General features: G+C 37.7%; 1 protein-coding gene across 1 annotated transcript in view; it reads left to right on the top strand.

Moving 5' to 3' along the window:
- Positions 1-19,725, top strand: part of LRP2 (LDL receptor related protein 2) — a 157,999-nt gene extending 138,274 nt beyond the window's left edge. Inside the window, exons 79-92 of the mRNA XM_026084515.1 lie at positions 1,645-1,788; positions 2,625-2,790; positions 6,013-6,141; positions 6,987-7,207; positions 7,658-7,837; positions 8,546-8,665; positions 10,942-11,032; positions 11,602-11,669; positions 11,830-11,950; positions 13,377-13,506; positions 14,825-14,944; positions 15,033-15,140; positions 17,082-17,153; positions 18,235-19,725. Of these exons, the coding sequence (XP_025940300.1) occupies positions 1,645-1,788; positions 2,625-2,790; positions 6,013-6,141; positions 6,987-7,207; positions 7,658-7,837; positions 8,546-8,665; positions 10,942-11,032; positions 11,602-11,669; positions 11,830-11,950; positions 13,377-13,506; positions 14,825-14,944; positions 15,033-15,140; positions 17,082-17,153; positions 18,235-18,396 (1,832 nt within the window). The 3' untranslated portion in view covers positions 18,397-19,725. The remainder of the gene's footprint in view (positions 1-1,644; positions 1,789-2,624; positions 2,791-6,012; positions 6,142-6,986; positions 7,208-7,657; positions 7,838-8,545; positions 8,666-10,941; positions 11,033-11,601; positions 11,670-11,829; positions 11,951-13,376; positions 13,507-14,824; positions 14,945-15,032; positions 15,141-17,081; positions 17,154-18,234) is intronic.
- The last annotated feature ends 1,956 nt before the right edge of the window (positions 19,726-21,681 follow it).

Below are 21,681 nucleotides of genomic sequence, written 5' to 3'. Positions count from 1 at the left end.
ATGATAGCAACATAGTGTATCTAGTCAAGTAGTAGAATCTTCAGAATAGAATGCCCATGACCAAAACTGCATCCTGCAGGAGTTTTAAAAGCTAAAAAATATTTGGGATTTGAGAAATGTTATGAGAAAACCAGGTCTCTGGGTTTCCAGTCCAGAGGCCTAATTCAGTAAATATGCACTGCTGAGCATGAGATTAAAAATACATAAAAAGCACATTTGCATCCGAGTTCTGCCTGCCTGACTCTTTGTGCCCTTGTCAGAAATCTAATTCCTTAAAACCTCTCTTCATAGGCTCAATTCTGGAAGCACCTAAACACCTAAAGTTTTCAAGGTTAAGTGGTAGAAGACAACAAGATTGTAGCCGATAGTATCATGAAATTCCTTGTGTCTAGAGTCCTGCTTCTGTGTACGCCCAGAACTGTGTCACTCTTCATAGTACAAGCTCACAGCACTCATAAATGAGTGCTCCCTTTGCCTGTGTCTGCTGCAGGCCTGATCTGTAGGTATTTTCAGAACACACATGGGATTTCAGGTCCCATAAAACACGGTATGGAGAAGAGGTATGCGCCCTTTTTCCCCATAGCCAATACCTTGTGACCCATGCTAGGAGGACAGATGTCTGGATTCAGTTCTTTTCTGTATAGGTATGTAATTAATAGCCCATCCCCCAGGAGAGTGTCCTAACAACCAATATATATACTGTTGTACTAGGAATGCTGCCAGTTTATACACTGAATTGTTTGTTTATTAGAGAAGAGAGTCACTTGTCTTGTCCAATAGTTGGCCATGGCATTGTGGGAGGGGGATYTGTATTCAGGTGAATACTTCATAGGAAGTTAAGAATTATTAGCTAGACAAGGGACTGGTAAATGAGATTTTCCTTTCCCAGGTGAATGCCGTAATCACTGGGTCATTTTGCATTGGCTCAGTGAAGATGCGATTAATGTAGGAGGACTTGTTTTCTGGAGGAGGGCCTAGGATCCAAGTCTTAAACACTCAGCTGGACTCTCTCCTTTACAAAAGGGCTGTAGAATTAAATTTTCTCACCAGCACAGTGAGCCAGGTGGGACTGATACCCTCTCTAGTTAGGTTATTGGAGCACTGAAGGTCACTCAAAATTAAGCTGTGGCCAGGTGGGAGAACATTCATCTGAATATGGAGGCATGTGGTTTTAAAGCCTTTCAGGTAGAAGAGCTGAGACAGCTCCCAGCTCAAGTAACTGGCAATTTATTCTTTGTTGCCAAATTTGCTCCCCATATTGTGTTCCCCAAAGTGGGGAGGAACTTTGACTGAGCTGCATAATGTATATCTGCATTCTGTTTTCAAGCTGTGAGGTACCAACATGCCAACATTGTGATATTTAAAACCTTTTGAGGAATTATTCCTTAGTGATTACTACTGTGCATAGTCCTTGGTGAAGCAGATAATGCTATGCTCAGTGTTAAGCATTTCCAGAGTTTTTCACCAATTTTGAAAATCCACGAATTTCTAATAGCTCTGAAACTATAGAAGTGGCCCTCTTTCCCTTCCACCTCTTATTCAAACAGAACTTGTGAAAACCTCAATTTAGTTTTGACTGTAAATGACTTTCTGTTTTTTTAAAATGAGGTAAACACAGAAGTAAAATTTACGATCATTTTTCAGGTAATCCTCCATTGTTACTGCTGCCAGATAACGTGCGGATTCGAAGATACAATATCTCATCAGCGCAGTACTCCGACTATATCGATAACCAGGAGCGTATCCAAGCTATAGATTATGACTGGGACCCTGAAGGGATAGGCCTGAGTGAGTATGCATGGCACATAAATACTCAATCATGCAATGGTTGGTTTAAAAAGACTCATTTCTGCCAGCTAGGTTTTTAATTTACACTGAAAATCAAAATCAAACTAGATTAACTGGACAGATCTTGGTTTGAATGTGCCCCTCCCTTCTACTCATTCCTTCACATCAGTGTGGTTCCTTTTAATGTTTTTAATGTTAAGTTTAGTGTAGCTAGTTTTTATTCTGTTTTCTCTTTTATTTTGCTATGACTTCAGCTGTGGAGCTGTGGCTCTTTGTGATTAAGCAACAGTAGAGGGTTGCTACAAATGAGCCCTTTTCTTCTCTCCTGCTTCTGCCAGTCCCCAAACCTGGTCCAGGTGTTGCAAGAACTAATCCTTATACTAAACAGGAATGGCAGATTCTAAGTAGATACTGATATTATCTTATATCGTTGCCTCTTTATTGGCTTTCCAGCCTTTGTCTTTTTCACAGGGCCGCTGTGCTGGGCCACACTTGCTACTCAGTGTCATGACAGTCTAAACCAGTCACCAGATCCTGTAAAAAAGGTTCAAAGCCAAGACCCTCTACTCTTTAAAATGTGGTACACAGTTCTTGATAATCTAGGTCAATATGATTGTAGATGCGTATCTTACCCATGATATTCATGGCTTAAGAATTCGATAGCTTTAGAATTTGAGCATTCACATGATCTAATTTCATTGAATAGGCAACTCTACATTTTTATGAATAGAAAGAATGTATCTGGTATCTTGACATAAGAACCTCAGAAAAATTAGAATTTTCCAAAAATATGGAATAACTATACTTTAAAAATTATCTGTGTGCTTTTTTTGAAGGTATTGTGTACTTCAGCATTCTGGGGCAGGGCTCTGAGTTTGGATCCATCAAACGTGCCTATCTGCCCACATTTGACAGCAGTAGAAACAACCCTACAAAGGCAGTTGACTTGAATATCAGATACATAGTTAGTCCTGATGGGTTAGCTGTTGACTGGGTTGGAAGGTAAGTGCATTGAAAGGCTAGAAAAATACTGTATGTTGAATCTGTCAGGGGTCTGATCAGACAGTGCAAAATCCACTTTTTCCTTCCTTATGCCAGCTTTTTCTGTCTGTGTCAGGAAACATCTGGTCTCAAGGTAGTTGAGAAGAATGTAGTAAGTTACTTCTGTTTGCCCAGATAGCAGGTAACTAGGTCAAATGCATGTTGATGACTGCATCACATATTCTCTGAGGAAAGCTGCACTACTCCACAACTAGCAGATCAGTTGTGCACCATTCAGGTGATAGTACACTGGCCTTCATGTCAGATGGCTACTCCTTCTAGGACTCAGGTAGGCATCAGAGAAGGAGCTTCCTCTGCTGTGGAAAGGAGACCTTCCCAATGCATAACTGAGTTTGTCTTTTATCTTTGCTCCTTTCTTACCAGCCTTTTGCTATGTGAACTGTTCCCAGAACAGAAGCAGCTCAGAAGTCTGATGAATAAATGTGTTTACTCAGAAAATAACATTTTTGTAATTGTATATGAAAGAGAGTGTTTCCTCTTATCTTTCCTATTACTATGGCTCTTTTTAGGCTAAAACATGGAGATTTTTTACTTAATCCTGAAAATCATGAGGTCACTTTGAGATGTAACTGTTAAAGGATGTGGTGGACAGACAAAGTTGTAGTTTATTTTGTCTAATACCAAATTAACTAACCAGGGGCCTAGTGTTTGTAGATAGACACTGTGAAATGTACTCAGGATTCTGTTTGAAGCTGAATAGACTGTGGTTATAGAGATGAGTCAATCTTTTGAAGGCTGTTGACTTTTTTTTTTCCCACGACGTTCCTGGATATAGTCAATAAGGTGAAGAAGGGTGGGAAGAACATAGTAAAACATGAGTTTTCTGCTAAACTGAAAACTAAAAGGAGGAATTTAGCCATCTGCCTCCCCCCTATCAAGTGGTTATCAATTAATGTGACTGATAGTGTTTACAGTTCATGTCCTCACTCGGGACGTGATCAGGAGATGCACAAGATCTGGGCTGTGGCTAAGCAGCACTTGGGTCTAAATTGTATTTTTGGCCACAGAGATTTCTTCTAATGCTTCAACAGGCTATTGGATGAGTAGACAAAGGTTGGAAAAAGATTTATGTTTCCAGTTTGGGGCCTGATCTATAGCCTTCATTATCTAGGCTCTTTGTGTTAGGTGATGAAATAGCTAGCTATGAAATAGCTGGGGAGTTGCTCACGCAGTACGTTGTCTAGAGCAGAATGAAGCCAGTCTCGCTGGAGAAGGGGAAAATTTTGTCTTTCCTTCCAACAGATTTTTAATAGAGGAGATAGATGTATTAAGGCCTGGACTAACCTGCAGCCTTCAGGTTATTTTTCTGTTTTCTTTGTGAACTGCAGGCCACCCAGAAACCCAAATGGTCTCAGGCCAGTAGGGAATGGCTGAATTTCTTTTCATAAATGCATATGGTCATGAGCAAGGATAGAGGGATATACCAGCATCCTTGTGAGGCTAGCATCTCCAGCGCTGCAAACATAGTGCTATGCTGGTTCTAGAATAATGCTGAGAGGTTTTTGAAAAGAGCGTACTTAAGTGTGCACATTTTATRAAAACTGAGATACATGCTTTGAGACACTTAGTCCTTCTGTCCATCTGCAAAATAGGAATTATAGTATTTCTTGACATTCCGAAGGCAATTATGAGATAACTTATTGTTACTGTTGCGTGAAGGGAGGGAAAGGGGTAATCAACTTTGACTGTCAGAGCCCTCCTCAAAAGGACTTTCACTGAGTCAGGTTCACAAAGTTGAACGATAATCTGGTAGTCAACTTTGCCTGCCAGAGCCCTCCTCAAAAGGGCTTTCACTGGATCAGGTTCACAAAGCTGAACAATAATTTGGTAATCAATGTTTGCCTGCCAGAGCCCTCCTCAAAAGGACTTTCACTGGATCAGTTTCGCAAAGTTGATCAACTTAAACAATTTATTAAAGCGACAGATCAACAGGTTCAGGATTGCCGATGATAAATGCACTTACTGCAACAAATTCTACTTTTTCTGAGCTCAAACTGATAATTAAGCTCTTTCAACAATGGTATTTTTACTGGGGTAACGTCCAACGTTGTCGGAGGCGCAGACCTTACCAAAAAGGCGTCCCTGTTTTGGGGAGGAGAGAGGTCCAGGCCTGTCGACCTGTCTGTAGGTTGGTGTTCTCGTCCTCGGAATGGAGGAACATTTATGCACTGAATTTATACTCTTGGCGAGGTGGGGCTGAGTCAAACACTGTGGGATGTTGGTCCTTGTCGAGCTCAGCAGAAGGTGTCAGTGGCTGCTGGCCTTTTTTTTTCTCTTGCCCCTATCAACAACACCAGGCTGCAAGACTCCCGCCTCGCCCCAGGTGTCGTTTTGGGTAGAGCAATGTCAAGTGGTGAGACCTCTGCCTCGCCCTGGGCATTGTCTCACCCCTTGCCAGCATGGGCATCAGGCTGCAAATCACCCTTTGTATTCACTGTTTACCCCATGGCAGGGAGAATCACAGATAATCATAGACCATTATCCCACACTTATTTCAACAGAAGACACTGAGTACTACCATGTTTATTATCTAAGATGAAAAACTAATACAGGCTTGATGGTAAAGATAAGCTAAATCCAAGGAAGAGTGGACTGAGTGCCATATTTGTAAGGACTGAAAACATTTGCATCTGATGTAGTAACTATTTATTCATTAACACCTCTATCAGCAGACAAAAGTCTAGAGAGGAGCTATAGACTAACAAGCTGTATACACTCAGAGTTGCCACATGAATTCCATGGTAATTAAATTTTTGAATATGATTTTGTCTCCTGGAAAACTGCATCTATAAAGATGCTTGTTAGCCATCTCTGGTGCTTAAAAGTAACAATGAAAGTTCTCAGTAGCACTTTAATCAAGATGATTTGACAAGGAACAGGGGCAGCTGTAGAAACTTTGGCAGAGGTGAAAGCTAGTGAGCCTATGGATTACATTTCCTGAACTCACCTACATTTAAGAGTTGGATGTTCCTGCCACAGTCTGGGTGTTCCAGATTTAAAATGCTCAGATGTAATCAGTGTAGTTTCTTTATATTAATTTTATTTGCTGTTACGTTGCTGCAATGGTTTTGATGTAGCTTTTCTTCTTAAAAAGATTTTCTTATTCCTCTCCCAGGTATCAGATAATTACTTTTGGAATATTTTGTGTTTTATGTACTTCAGGCATCTTTATTGGACTGATGCAGGGACTAATCGCATAGAAGTGGCAAAGTTAGATGGACGGTACAGAAAATGGCTTATCTTTTCTCTACTGGATCAACCAGCAGCTATTGCTGTCAATCCAAAGCTTGGGCAAGTATTACAGGACTTCCCCAAATTGTTCTCTATACTGTTCAATGCCAAAAAAAACCACAACTGTAAACTTTACTGGAATGACTAAGGCAGTGGTTTCCTGATTAAATTAATGGAAATTTCCGGTATCATCAATGAGACATTTGTGTTTTCACTAATGTTAGGAAATTTGTGTACATGGTAATTCTATTTATTTATATGAGTATTTTAGGGTTAGATCTCAGATAGGTACCTGTATTGGTGACAACACCAGGGAGGCCAAATAAAGATCTCCTTTTTATAATGCTCTGCCCACCACATTTCTCTGTTACTACTGAAATAGGGAAATTGATGGGAATATCTCTTCACCAGCTCCAAGAAATAAAGATATCCTCCTTGGGTGGAAAGTAATGTAAATGCTTTGGCACATTGAATAGCTGTGCTTGCTACATCTGGTATTAGATGATCAATCACAGGATATTATGATATGTGCTTCTCAGCTGGAGTACAGCCATGCAGATCCCCTTAAGTCCTTAACACAGCTCCTTAACTCTGCAAATTTATAGTGACTGATGGATGCTCAAAATTTTCACAGTCACTTTTCATCCACTGAGAAAACCATCATTGAAATCACTCTCTCTCCAAAATCAGGACAAAAGATTAAAAAAAAAAAAAATCTCTGGTATTTCTCTTGTATTCTTGAAACATGCTTGTTCAGTGAACTCTGTGCAAGTTCCCTGATCTCACGTGCGAACCAGAAGCTACTGAGCAGCTTTTTGCTTCCCCACTGACCTGTTCCATGAAACTCCAGAAGATGATCCTGGCGACTGAATTCCGAGTGTTAAATTCTGGTTTTGTTTTTTCAGGCTCATGTATTGGACTGACTGGGGAAGGCAGCCAAAGATTGAATGTGCCTGGATGGATGGACAGCAAAGACAAACTCTGGTCTCTGAAGACCTTGGCTGGCCAACAGGTCTTTCTATTGATTATTTGAACAGTGACAGGATCTATTGGAGTGATTCTAAAGAAAATATTATTGAATCCATGAGACCTGATGGGACAGACAGAACCGTAGTGTTACATGGAGGTAAGAACTTACTATCCAATTAATATAACAGTAACCAAGATGTATGCTAATAAGCATTCAGCCTTCACAACTGGAGCTTGATTTTCAAGACCTCAGCTCCCATTAAGGCAGCTTTTTAAAAAACAAGCCTTGGTAGTGTTTTCTGCTTCTTTACACTGAGGTAAATGGCACACCAGGTGCAGGGCTCACAATGCTTTGAAACTAGATTTACTGAGGGTAACTTACATGACCAATTTGGGGACAATGTGGCAAGTTGGATTCTTGCTCTTTTATGTATATTATTAAGCAGCCTGCAGGTACAGTGGCATGAAGTGGTCAGTCATGTGATGCTATATATACTGCTACAAATGTCTTAAAATGAACCTATTAGATGAAATACTCAGCTGATGAAGAATCACCTATCCTGCTAGAGATGTGCTTGCTCATAGTCTGCTGTTTGGTTCCTTTGAGAAGCAGGCAGTCCGTACAGCCTTGATGTCTTTGAAGGCCATTTATATTGGATAGCTAAAGAACGAGGAGAAGTCTGGAAGAAAGATAAATTTGGAAATGGAGAAAAAGTAAAAGTGCTGACTGTAAATCCCTGGCTTACTCAAGTGCGCATCTATCACCAACATAGATACAATCAGTCAGGTAGGTAATCAGCATCCTAGATGAACCATTYCTTCCTATCTGATCAAAGTTGGTAATGATGTCTTCAAAGAGCTTAGTAATCTTCTGGTAAAACATCTCTCAGCATGTGACAGTATGTATTTCTGAAGATATGAAAATGGAATAGGCTGGCAAGTATTTTGCTGCATACCCAAAACTAATTCAAAAGCAGAATACTACACATCTCTCTTTACAGTCTTTTAGTACTAAGTTATTGCTAAGTGGCACAATGGGAATCTATACTGATAACATACAAAGTACTGGCCATTTAATACTGCCTCTGAGGAAACCATTTCAGCTATGACATGTCTGCAGTAAGCGCGGTGAGATGTCCAGAGGAACACAGACTGCTCCAGCCTACCCCTCCTTAGAGGGGTTATAGCTTTGGGAGTCAGAAAGCTCCGTGGTGCTCGGGTACTGGGAATGTTCTGTTTCTTCACCTCCTTGTGCTCCTCTGGCTCCCAACAGCCATGGGCTCTCCCTTAGGAATAATGTAAGAAAAGGCAGACAAAAAGCTTTGATATAAATACACTGGCTGGGAATCAGTTGTTTTAAAAATGGATATAGATTTGTTTAGATTTTTGGCATGTGATATTGATGAGGTATATTACTGACTGTGAAATCCCCCTGCCATATCTCAGGAATATGCTGCATTACTTCTTCAGCTGTCTTTATCACATTTTATTTCAGTGCCTAATCCTTGTAAAGATGTCTGCAGTCATCTCTGCTTGCTGAGACCGAGGGGATATACCTGTGCTTGTCCTCAAGGGACTCGATTCGTAGAAGGCAGCAGCACAGAGTGTGATGCAGGTAGAATAATTTGTCAAGCTGGAAATGAAAGCAAAGGAAGCTTTTCTTTAGGAATGCAAATGCTTTACTGAAATAGAAATATGGAGGTATGAGCTGGCTGATATAGTAAAGGTTGATAGGTTAGGACATCTGACTTTTATTCTCAGCTGTCATTGATTTATGGTCACCTAGTGCATCTTATATAATGTCTTTATGTCTCATTTTTAAAATGGATATAGAGATACCAGTCCTACTAGTCCAGACCCAGCTGTGAAATTGGTCAAGGTTTCTATTTTTTTTGTTTTTGAAATTCCAAAATATTCCATTTTCATTTTCCAAGTGTACTCATTTCAGAACTATGGAATTTCTGACAAATTGTGGTTTAACAAAATGTGACTTGCATTTACAATTATGTCCAAGGTATTGTGCGATCAGTATAACAGAATACAGTATAAATCTGCAAAAAACTTAAATAACTCACAGTGTGAACAGAGACAACTTCCGGATAATTAATTATCTTGCACTGGAAATCCTTTTAAGCAATTTAGTGCTTGATTGTTGCATTGCAGCAGAGCCCCCACAGTGCTTCCAGGAGCTCCAAGAAAAGAGAGTTGCTCAGCCTTTTCTGAGAGGAAAGAGTATGCTACTGCAGGATTTCTATTAGTCTGCACCTCAGCTTACCGTGATGTGGGTGGTAGCCAGATGTCCTTGCACTTGTCCTTGCAACGTACCTCTAATAAATTAACCCTATGGCATTACGTCTGGCATCTTTGCTATGGTTAATTTTCTCTGAATTCTCCTCTTCTTTTTGCATCAAATGAGGCAATTTCATAATTTTCCGCACAGCTTCACATCTGACTTGTATATTCTTAATAATTGGTGATGCTTGCTCTTACTGTCACAAGGTGTAAGCTGCAGAAAGAGGAACTACTAATATGATRTAATAGGCAATGGAAGTGTGCAATACACTTAACTTAGGATCAATAACAGTGATTGTCCTTGCTATTTGCTGTTTGTTGCTCTGAGGAAACTGCATTTGTTGTTATTCATTGATACTGCTCTACATAAACTGTCTAGAAATTAAGGAAAACAATTTATTTTGAGAGAATGGAAGAGATGGCAAATAGTATATATAATACTGTCTCAATTTTGTCTCAATTTTTGAACTTGATTTTAAGCATTTTGTTTGTTCTTTAATTCTGCAATTCTTTGTTAACCAGTGGAATATGACTGCCATAACTGCCATACTGACCAAACATAGTTTTCTATATGCATTTACTTTATTTTGCCATTTCCCCATATTCCAGCCAATGGGAAACAGGCTGTAAGACTGTAAGAACATTATAAGAACAGACTTCMTCTGCTTTTGGCTGATAAAAAAAATTATGACAAGAATATTCTGATCTAACTTGTCAGTTTGAGAGACTGTCAATATGCATCCTTAATTTATAGCCTATAATAATGTCTAAGATCCAGAGCTTTTCCTGTGTGAACCACACTTTTCTGATGGCATATCCTGAGCTCTTACCAAAGGCTAGTGCAATTTATGTTCAAGAAATTTCATTTGTTTTTCGCTAGATTCAGCATTAGAATAACATCAGAACCTTTGTAGCTATGCATTTGGGCCAGCTCAGGCAGCACTGCCCCATGGGCAGCCTCAAGGCTCTTGGAGTGCAGCGAGACACCAGCGTGGTCATGAACAGGCTTCAGTGCTACCTGGTGTTTACCAGTCAGTCAGCCTGTGCGCTGTACTGACAGAAAACTCTGAAGACTTTGGATTTTTCTGTCATTCTTGCTATCAGGATGTCTGAGAGTTTAGAGGTCCCTTCTGTATGCACACTTCCATCCACTGATTTTCTTCATAAATAAATGCATCGCAGCTTGTTGGCTCTCTGTGAATAACTCCTAACTGGCTGGATTGGATAGAAGAGTTTGGGACAGAGAAGATAAAGTATTGCTGCATTTTGAATGGAGTGCTTTGAAGGAGGAAGGGGATGGGTGAGGGACTTCATAGGCAAAAGAAAGTGATGATGGTGAAAAAATACACCTTTTCAGTTGCCTCTGCATACTTTTACTGAATAACCCATTATTTTGCAAGAACAGGTTTTACTTGGATTAAAATAAGTTATTTTGGCAGAAAAATAAATATAATGGCAGCATACATATGTGCTATTAAAAGCAAAGCTACTGCCTGTGATTTTGTATATGCAAGTTTTGCACAGATAAACAAAATACTGTATGGTAGCCTTTTGCTGAAGATGGCTTAATAACACATATATGGCTTTCAATCTTTGCAGCCATTGAATCCCCTCCGACAATGCCACCAGCATGCAGGTGCATGTATGGAGGAACATGTTATACAGATGAGAGTGGTCTTCCAAAATGCAAGTAAGTCAATATGTTGATATGGTCAAAGTTCTGGATCAGGTTGTGCTGATTTAGTTTCACAAAAGAAATCAACTCTTTAAAATGTATTGGAAATGCTACAGAAGATGTTAAACCTTTGCAATAGCATGTTTGTGGCAATCACAGAAAAAAACATATAAGCATGAAATATCAGCAAATAAGCAATGTAAAAGGCATCAGTTTGGAGAAAAATAGAAAAGCAAACCTCTATGAAGTTTCTGGTAAAAAGCTATGCCATAAAATTAAAACAATGGAGAAGTAATGCTCAATAAATGTAGCTTGGAACAGCCAGTAGGTGCCACTGATGCTCCAGTGAAACAGAATCTTTTGACTTCAGTGACTTTAGTTTTCTAACTCAGCACTTTTTATGTCCCCTTTTAATTCTAAGCAGATAGCAGATGTATTATCTTTACAGTCAGTAAAACATATAATTACTAAGCAAGGAGTTAAAATTTATGTCATGTGGGTAAACATTATGGAATATAATAATAAAGCTGAGATCCTAGACTTAATAAAAAACAGTCAGTCAGCTGTCCTACTTATATTTACAGGTGTTCTTATGGCTACACTGGGAATTATTGTGAAACAGGATTGTCAAAGGGAGTGCCTCCTGGAACAAGTAAGCTTCGAGTATATATTACCATTGATATCTTGAACTAAGGCATGTGTAATACCGCAGTATGATACTTGTTCAGGGTCAAGTCTGTAATTCTCTGGGCTCTTTTTTTATTCTCAACTATGCTTGCTTTAATTTTTGCTTATTCTTYTGTCTTTGATAGCAGCAGTAGCAGTGTTGCTGACAGTCATACTAGTGATAATAATTGGAGTGTTAGCAGTTGGAGGCTTTTTTAACTACAGACGAACAGGCTCCATTTTACCAGCTCTTCCAAAACTACCAAGGTATGTTTCAGAGGCTGTCATAGCTGTAATGTCTGTACGCTAAATATTTATGTTTGTGCCTAAATATTTCTGAAAAATCCARTTTGTTTGCCACGTGCCTGTTCTGTTGGAATATAGGAAGTGCAGTGTTGCAGCAATTCTAGAGGATTTTTGATTCCATGCAATGTCATAGCCAATCATATCTTGTAACAAAGAACCATTGTCAAACCGTTCTACATCCCAAATGTAATAATCAACCATATAGAAGACTGTTTACCTGACTGATCTGGACCGGGGAATTCTGTTCAAAAGGATACAAAAGACTGTAGTTAAATATGTTTTAATTTGCTTCTAAAACTTTGTTAGGAGTCAAAGAGATCTTTTTAACATTGAAAGGCCAAGCTCTTCTGCAACATTGTATTCGTCTGTTTAAAAATAATGTGAGGCATGAGTAGTGAACATGAAATGGAGATTTCAGTTTTTTGTCTGTATGGCTTGGTTCACATTTTAACCTTCTTCCATGAGTATGCCTTAGTGCTGCCATTGCTCAATCCCTCTTTAAACTGTTAACCGATATATTTACTTTTACTGCAGAGTTAACTCAAGTTATAGCTTAGGTGTTGCTCTTAACTTGGGTCTCATCCACGTGCAACAATCACAACTCAGATTTACTTCTTTTAAAATGTGTCAGCTGGTTCCTAGGGGGCCAGATGGTAAAGCATGCACACAACACAGCAGCTGAAGGCAAGATTTTTAGCACAAGCCAGCTCCAATGAAGATGTAGAAACAGAAATATTATTTCAGTGCTGCTGTCTTCCTTCAACTTAGGCTAATCTGACAAAATGAACTGAAGGTTAACTCTGCAGTGAATGTGTAGTTGCCTGTTTCTGGGGAGTCATATGCTCAGAGTTTTGTGCAAAAGATCCTGTGTTTGACTGCTCACCCCTATCTCTCACTGCTCCTATTATTTTTAACCTGACACTCTTCCTCCTAGCCCATTTCCAACATTTTTCATACAAACCTAATGTGCAGTTGTAGTTACCATAAATCTATATGTAAACTGAACATTTGCTTGTTATGAAAACAGTAACCTGTAGGTATCTTGATTATTTGCATGCATAAACACCTTAAGTATATGTGTTTTTGGAACAACATTCACAAATTTGTAAGCCATTGCAATCACATTTTCATCAGTTTCAGTGAATTTGGACTTCTGAGTGAATTAATGAATTTGTCTGCAAAACAAAATTGAAATAAGAGTAGCCAAAATGTAGTTAGATTTTTGGAATTTGTAACTCATTGAGTTCATTTGATGTCAACATGGGCATATGAGCTCATTCTGAATGGGGTGACTTAGACTAGAAGGATTGTCAAACTAATACAGGATTACTTGTTTTGTTGTTTTATAAGTTTCCTGTCTGTATAACCTGTTTTTTTTTTTTTGAAGTTTAAGCAGTCTTGTAAAATCTACTGAAAATGGCAATGGGGTAACTTTCCGATCTGGAGCAGATGTGAGTATGGACATGAGAGTCTGTGGTTTTGGAGCTGACTCTGCTATAGACAGAGCAATGCAGATGGTAAGGACTAGTTCTGAAATATTTTTTAAAAATTGTTTTCTTTTAATTTCATTGTCAGCTGGTAGAGGAAAGTCTTTTATGTAAGAAAGACAGTGAAATGATAAATGTATTCTAGAAGAAGAAGTGAACATTGGTAGATTATTTTCCAAAATGAATTTTTGTAAATTGTTCTCCAAAATAATATGACTCTCTTCTCTCAAGATTCATGTGGTAGAAGTGGAGTCAGTTACCCCCTTGTAATATTTCAGGATATTCAGGGAATATACAGAGAATGAATAGACATATTAAAGTATTGTAACAAGGAAATTCATGATGGCATTTGTTTTCTGTGGAACAGTTGGAATGTGTAGTTTTCAAATGCAGATTGTATATGTTAGCAACTTCAGAGGTAAAAATCACACCTAACCACAGGATAAAGTACTTTGTACAATGGATTATAAACTTGACAAGTTTRTTATTTTAGCAAGTTTAAAGAAATCAGATTTAATAGTCAGCTTTGGGGGCATCATAAAGTGCAACTACTTTATCCATGTTTTGTTATGCATATCTGAGAAATAGCACAGCCTTGTGTTTCCTGTAATGTTCACTGGGGAAAAAGAAGTATTTTCCTGTTTACCATAATGAGTATAATGCACATAAGATCTTCACTTCTAGGAAACAGATCACAGAATAGGTTAGAATAATGTGCACCTGCTGCAAAGTCCATTCTGGAAACTCCCTCAGCTTTTTTCAAAGTTAAGGATAAATCACAAACTTAACTGGCAAAGAATTAATATAAAATAAAATGGCCAATGAAGAAGATAAGCCCATGATATACATGTATGACGTTTTCTAGACAAAGAAACACATTCATTGTTAAAACTAAATAGCTTTTGTAATGAAACAACTATACAAACATTTCAGTAAATACTGACAAATAGCCTTAGGATTGAATGTTACCTCAGATCTTTTTCATGCATAAAAAACTATATGGTACTTTCCATTTTCTGGCCTAATATTGACATATACTGAAGTCTAAGTGGTACATTTTTTCCACTGCTAACAACAATCAGGTCTGGATACAGGGTAGTTCTACTTAAGCAGCATTAGTTCTACAGAATCTCCCTATATATTCCTACTATGAACAAAATATTGTACAGTTCACTGGGAAAGAATTTAAAGGGTTTTGCTTATTGTTTTATTGTTTGCTAGATTTTGCATAAGTCTATGTGAAAGTAAACATGTATTGTCCCCTGAAATGAAGAATTGGACTAGAAAGCCATTCCTGGGAATATGGAAGTGTTTACTGCATTGTAATTGTTGTTTTTTTTCTTCATAGAATGAAAACTTTGCAGTGGAATCAGGGAAACAGCCAATCACATTTGAAAATCCAATGTATGCAACCAGAGATAGTGGAGCCAGTGGAGCAAGCGCTGTTACAGTGGCTCGACCAACACATGTAAGAGAAACTTGGGTTTATTTTTTACCTTTCCTTTTCCTTATGACCTTACGTTCCTTCTTTGCAATTGATTTTCCTTCTTCTACAGGTAACAGCAGCTGGTAATGAGGAAAATGAAAATTTTGAAAATCCTGTGTATGCTTCTGTAATATCTGCTAGTCCAAAGGAACTTCCTCAGAGTTCAGATGCACCTCAGGTAGTATGATAATACGTACAAACATTTCAGAAAAGTGTTAATTAATTATTTGTTATGTTGGTCTGTATGTCTGAAATGTTCTAGGGTGGCCTTGTTTATTTGTGTTCCAGATCAGGAAAGTTGAATTATTAGGGAAGCTGCAATGTGACTTAAATTCTCTTTAAATAATGCTATGGAGTTGGCCCATAATCTGCCTCAAGTCCAGCTAACTGGGCCATGTTTAAGGTTTGTAAGAGCTGGTCTGGAATTGTTTTGATGAGATGAGAAGAAAAGGAGAGCAAGTACAGAATGGCCCAGGGCACACCACAAGCATTTATAGGGATTCAAACCTGTCTTCTGCCTGGTTCACCCAAAGATTCTGACGAGATTAGACTGGAACAGAAGGTTTCTTTTCACTATTTAAGGTGCTCCATTTTGAGGGCAAATATTAACTCTGAAAATTATAATTGCTCCCCAGTGGAATGATTGTAACTGAGGCTTTACTTTGACTCAAGGTATATGATACTTTTAAGAAACATTCGTATAACCGTAATGAATTGTATTTTGATAGACGCAGCAGAGTACTTTTTTTTGGTAAAATATGAAAAAAAAGAAAAACTACATTTTGGTTTAAAACAGTGAAAACCCATTTCTTTTTGGTGCTGAAAATTCAAATACGACATTTAGCCCCAGTGTATGGTCATCATTTTTTTCACTTTTATTTGTAATTTTTCAATATTTAGAACTGCTAGCAGGTCCTTTTAGGGCATTTGTTCTATGTGTTGTTACAGGTATTTTAACAATTAAGATAAAAGTATTGCCTCATCTAGACTATTCATGGGATTCATGGAAGATCCATTTTTGTATCTGTAAATCCATCTGAATGAGCTGATGGTTGGCTTGTTTTCAGGACTGCATTTTCACATGCATTGCCCACTAAAAAAGCACCTCTGATGAGTTTTGAAATGTCAGCTCTCATCAACCTGTTACTGTACTGTTATCTCCCTCAGTAATTTCTCGTGTTCTTTTCAAGACAGTTTTTTCTTCTTTGACCTGTTTGTATAATGATAGGCTTCCATGAATAAATGCAGTCACTTTTATTGGCTTTTGGCCTAGCCTTGCAGTACTACTTTAGGTGAAATAACCATAACTGGTTATCTAGCAGAAAGGAAAGTTGGATCATATGCTTAGCCCATCCATTAATGTATATTGGGTTACCCTGGACACATTATGTGACCATTTTCTTTCCTTTCCTACCCTCTGTCTTACTTAAAAGGTACATTCTTTTGGGAGGATGCCTTGAATAATGGAGCCCTCATTTCTCGTGAGATCTTGATGCTCTTACATGTAAATAAAGACTATAAACAGTAAAAGACAAAATAGTCTAAATGAGAGGTCGTTTGAATGACATGGCACAGTATTTAAGGAGGTAACCTGGAACACCTGATATAGGATGACGTAAAGTTTACTTAAATAATTTGATAATAAAAACCTAATATATTTTCTYCTTYGGCAGAAACATCTCTTGAATAACGTTGTGAGGCTAGTTGACTAGTGAAAGAGTAAAAGCTGTCTAAAGAGTTATGGTATAAATGGTCATTTCAAGTATGATTTGTGGGTTTTCGTATGCTTTTCATGATGAGTCTCCAAAGCAGTCCAARTAAACAACACTCATACTCCCATCTGCAGAAAACAGAATCTAGACAATTCACCTTTTTCCCTGTGCATATTGTTTTTCACTCTAAAGATTGTCAGAGTTCCTAAAACTTCAGCAGACCTTGAAATATTTAAAGGAACTAAATTAATTAGCAATACAGATGGCAATATGAGAACATCTGTCTAAAATCACTGAGTTAGCATTCAACACAAGTGAAATTGAAAACACTTCCAACAACAGTGCTGTCGTTTTGCAGAGAAATTGTGAGAAAAATGTGTAAAGTTCTAATAATTTTTATATTTCAGGAATCAAAATGGAGTTTCTTCAAGAGAAAACTGAAACAGAGCACTAATTTTGAAAACCCAATATATGCAGAGGTATTCCTTCATATTGTATCATGTTCTTTCTCAGCCTGTACTGTTTAGCTTAATGTACTGCTGGACTTTGTTCTTGCTTTCCAAGGATAAAGACTGTGGGTAGATTCTGTTGCTAAGCCCAGGTCAAGATGGGCCTGAGGCAGTTTTGAGTGAAGTTACCAAGTCCCAGGCAGCGTGAGGCACTCAGCAGGTGCCCACCTCAGGCAGCCCTGCTGCGTTGCCCACCTCAACTTTCCCAGCCCAAGCACTGTGGCCCCCTTCTGCTCTGGGATCTCGGGTGTTGCTTTCAGCTTGCTGGTGCAGTCTGGTACGGCTCAGGGTCCCAAGGCAAGTGAGAGGCTCTTGTACAGCAACTGGGAGTAAAGTGTCTTAGTAGTGTGCCTCATTACTTCAGCACTGCACAAAAATTTAACAACTCCACGTACAGCAGCCCTCTTTTTATACCAGCCCTATTTTTCCATCCAGCCCAGCCCATGAGCTGGTTCTTTTAGGGCAGTATGCCAGCTGGTGGTATGTGTGCTGGAAGAATTCTCCCATGGCCGGGTATGAAGCTTCTGGGTTCTTCTACTCACTTGAAAAAGGTTGGATTAATTGGCTCATCTTAAAAATTTCCAAAGTGCCTAATGGCTTAGGAACCCCAGTCCCACAATCATGTGACTAATAGTAGCTGCCTCTTGTGGAGACTGAGGTTTCTCTTGCTTGAACAAGGTGAGAGAGAGAGAGAGAGTTCAGTAAGCTAAGGGTTCATTTCCCCAGTACTAATGGGCTTAACTGCTTACAAACCAAAGTGCCACTGTTATCCACACTCATATACTTGCATATAGGCATATGAAGTTACTCCTGATATTAAGCATTAAAATGAAAGTCACAGCATGCAGAGTAAGTTTGCAGTAATGTATTTTCTCAGCTGTACTGAGGTGGAATTAGCATTTAAATTTTGTTATAGGCGTTGATTTGCAGAAATAATGTATACATTACACTTCAGCAAAATGTTTGGATATTTATTTAGCACTTCTAAAAGTTAAGGTTGGGTATGTTGTACATTAGAAAGTAAATTTGGATTTTATGATTATTGTTTCAGATGGAAAAGGAACAGCAACAGGACACAGAAAATGTTCCTACCCCTTCTCCTTCACTGCCTCCTAAGATTACTCTGAAGAGAGACCAAGCATTGGCTTATACAGCAACAGAGGATACGTTTAAAGATACCGCCAATCTTGTTAAAGAGGACTCCATTGTATAACTAGGTAACCGATTTAGGGAAAAATTAGACACATCCATTTGCACATATATTTTTTATAACAGAAGAAGGTTCACATTCAAATGCTTTATAAAAATATATACACCTTTCAGCCAGTGGCTGGAGATGTATGTTAAAACTATGCCTTGTGTTTTTTTTTTTTGTTTTTTTTTTTTTGACAAATGCCAACTGCTATTTTTATGAACAATTATCATGATGTACTATATGTATATCTTTGCACTGAAGCTGTCTGAAAGTAATGTTATATATTGTACATGTGTAAATTTTTGAAAGATTATCTTGTTTGTTGATACTGCTAGTAGAAATCTGTATGGAATTGGTTGTATCTTTAGGGATAAATTCATTATGTAAATGCTTAAACTAAAAAAACAAGGCAAATATAGGAACATTACTGATTACAGGATCTTTTGAGTATATATTTATAACAGCACCTTCAAACACTTGTACTGGTGCATCTTTACAACCTATTTTATATACTACTGTATGTAAAAATGGGTGTCTGTTTATCCTGTGTTAAACAAAAGATGGAAAAGTCTTAGTCACGCTGAATAGTTACCTGTGCAAAACATTGTTCTTGCAATATTTTATCTGACTGAGAATCATTTCCTCTCAATCTGTAAGACACCTACTTTTCCTCTAGGTTCCAATTAAAACACTCCATTAATAGTGTTCTTTAAAAGATCTGATATATTTAGATTTTAGTGCCATGAGTAATTTCATACTTAATTTAATGAGATTTTCTCCTGCTCATTAATGGAATAGCTCTGTTCTTGGCTGGAGTCTCTGGAAGTCATTTGTACTGTTAAATGAAGTAGCTAGATTTCTATAACACCTTATTTCCAAACAGCAAAATACAGAAGATATTGGTTCATTTAAGAAGTGATTCAGGGTTTTTAATGTGAAAATTTAATTTTATTAACTATTTATTTCCTGAGGTGGACGTTAATAGAAAGGGAAACAGTTTCTACTTATGCAATCTTTGTACTTATCTGGTTATTTCCATAACCTTCTATCAGAACGTACTGTACATCTTACTAGCTTTTCTGTTAATTAGCCAAGGTAGTTTCCACAACATGAACATCATGTGGAGAGTCTGAATACCACTGCAGGAACATGTTATTCAGCATTCCTGGCTAGCTACTCATATATTTTAAAGATTTCTAAATTTATAATCATTGAGACTTCTGCTACTTGATTGTTTTATACCTGAGTTCTCAAAATACATACTGTTTCTATTAGAATACTTGTTATTACCTTGTAATGTACTTTGATTAGAAAAGACAACTGGAAAATGATGCTGCTGAATAAATCTAATAAAGGTATTATTTTATCATATCCTCATTCCATAATTTTCTGTGTGAAGGCTCTATGCACTTCTGTCAGTCAGTGTGGCAACTGCAGTGCACTTAGAGGAAAAAAAACAGTGCTTTATATAAAGTCAAATAAGAATAGTGTTTACTACTTCAGACAACTACGTAAAGTGGTTGAGGTAATGTAACTGAAGTTGTATCACTGTGAGTGTGAAAACTTTGCCATTACACACATTAAATAAACCAGCCCTTGAAGCAGAAAGCTATTATTAGTGATTACAGAAGACTTTGAATACTGAGATAGTACAAACATAATCGATCAAAATCTTAGTTTTATAAGCTTTATCTCAGTGCTTTAATGTAAAAAATTCCTTAGAAACTGGGATACAGCATACATATCTCTGTAAGGCTATGAGAAAGGATTTCTTTTAAAAGCAGGATGCTGTTCTTAAAGAAAGAGTTCACAGTCCTTCAACAATTTTAAAGAGAAAAGGCAGAGGGCTAACATTTCTGCAAGACTTGCATCCAGTTGCACACCACAAAAAGAGACAATATCAGTTTTGTAAATAATCTTTTCAAACAGAGAAGTTAGGACCCTGTTTTGCTGAAAATTGCTGAAATGTGTCAGCCTTATATCAGATTTTTTTACTCAAAAGAATTTTCACTTTTCAGATGTAAAAGAAAACCGCCTCTGGGATACTGTATGGTTAGGTAGTATGTAGATTTAATTATGCTTAACATACCTGTTGGCAAAGGATCCCTAAGCTTTAACTGGGCCTTCTTCTCTCACAAGTGTACCGCAATGTACCCTTCTCAGTATGTAAAATTTAAGTTTTGGTACTCTCTTCAACGGAAGCTTTAGATTTTCTCCCTAACTTCATTCCCAAATTCTATTCTTTTCTCCTTATGAGGCCAATCACTGGTTGCATTCTTGAATTTTAGACTCTTTCTGTTGTTTGAAAGAAGGCCCATTTTTAGAGATTTTAACACCTCTTTGTACTTTGCCACTATAGGGCTGATAAATTATAACATTGTTTTTTTCATGTACATTCTCTCTGCAGCAGTCAGGCCAGGGAGGACTGTAACTGTGTGGATATTTATGATGAAATGAAAGAGAATGAATTTCTTTTTTTAAACCCATTTAGTATAGAATAAAACCTCAGTGAAATACTTAAATGTTACTTTACCACTTTTATATTCTCTCYGTTTTTTGCACATGTGCATGCACACACACACAGTGATGAAACTCCTTTTCTTACATTTGGAGTTGTGACCTGTGCATGGTATTTTTGTAAGCTTAATTGAATTGCACATTAATGATTAATCACCAACACAAATCTTTAGCAAATAAAACCTTTACCCCTTCAATTTTCATATCTTCAGGAACACCAGTATGTCAGCCTCTGGTCAGCAGCTTAACAGAAAAAAAGTGTACAAGAGGCACAGTAACCTCAACTGGCATTTTACCATTCTGAACACACTGTTTGTACAGTCGAACTAATTGGCTGTAAATTACACTAAATGACCTGTTTCATCTAATTGGTGAAATAATCATGCTTTTAACTTGCAAAGCACATCAAGGACAAAAGAAATATTAAAAATATTATACAGTTACGTTTTTCTCTAACTATACTAATATTAGGAAGAAGTTTATATATAAGTACTGCTTTGTTTGGGTAGTAATAGAGTACAATTTAGTTTTGATTTTCCCTGAAATTGCGTATCTTTAAAATAGCTTGTGTCTCATCTTTATACAGTTGAAGAGTCAGGTGATTAGATGTGGTTAAATACTCCAAAAGTAGTTTTTTGAATATGTTGCGAGAGCTGGGCTTTGTTATTATTTGATATCTTGTGTTCAGAAGCTTGTGAAGCTTAGCAACTTCTTGCTATGACAGAATGAACAAACCCCATGAAATAGGTGAATACACCTGAGGAAATGTGTCCTGTAAGGTACATG

This window comes from Apteryx rowi, unplaced genomic scaffold (genome assembly GCF_003343035.1).
Source record: "Apteryx rowi isolate R43461 unplaced genomic scaffold, aptRow1 scaffold_645, whole genome shotgun sequence".
In the NCBI taxonomy this organism is placed as follows: Eukaryota; Metazoa; Chordata; class Aves; order Apterygiformes; family Apterygidae; genus Apteryx; species Apteryx rowi.
Note: the sequence above shows the minus strand (reverse complement) of the source record. Positions and strands in the feature narration are given on the sequence as shown.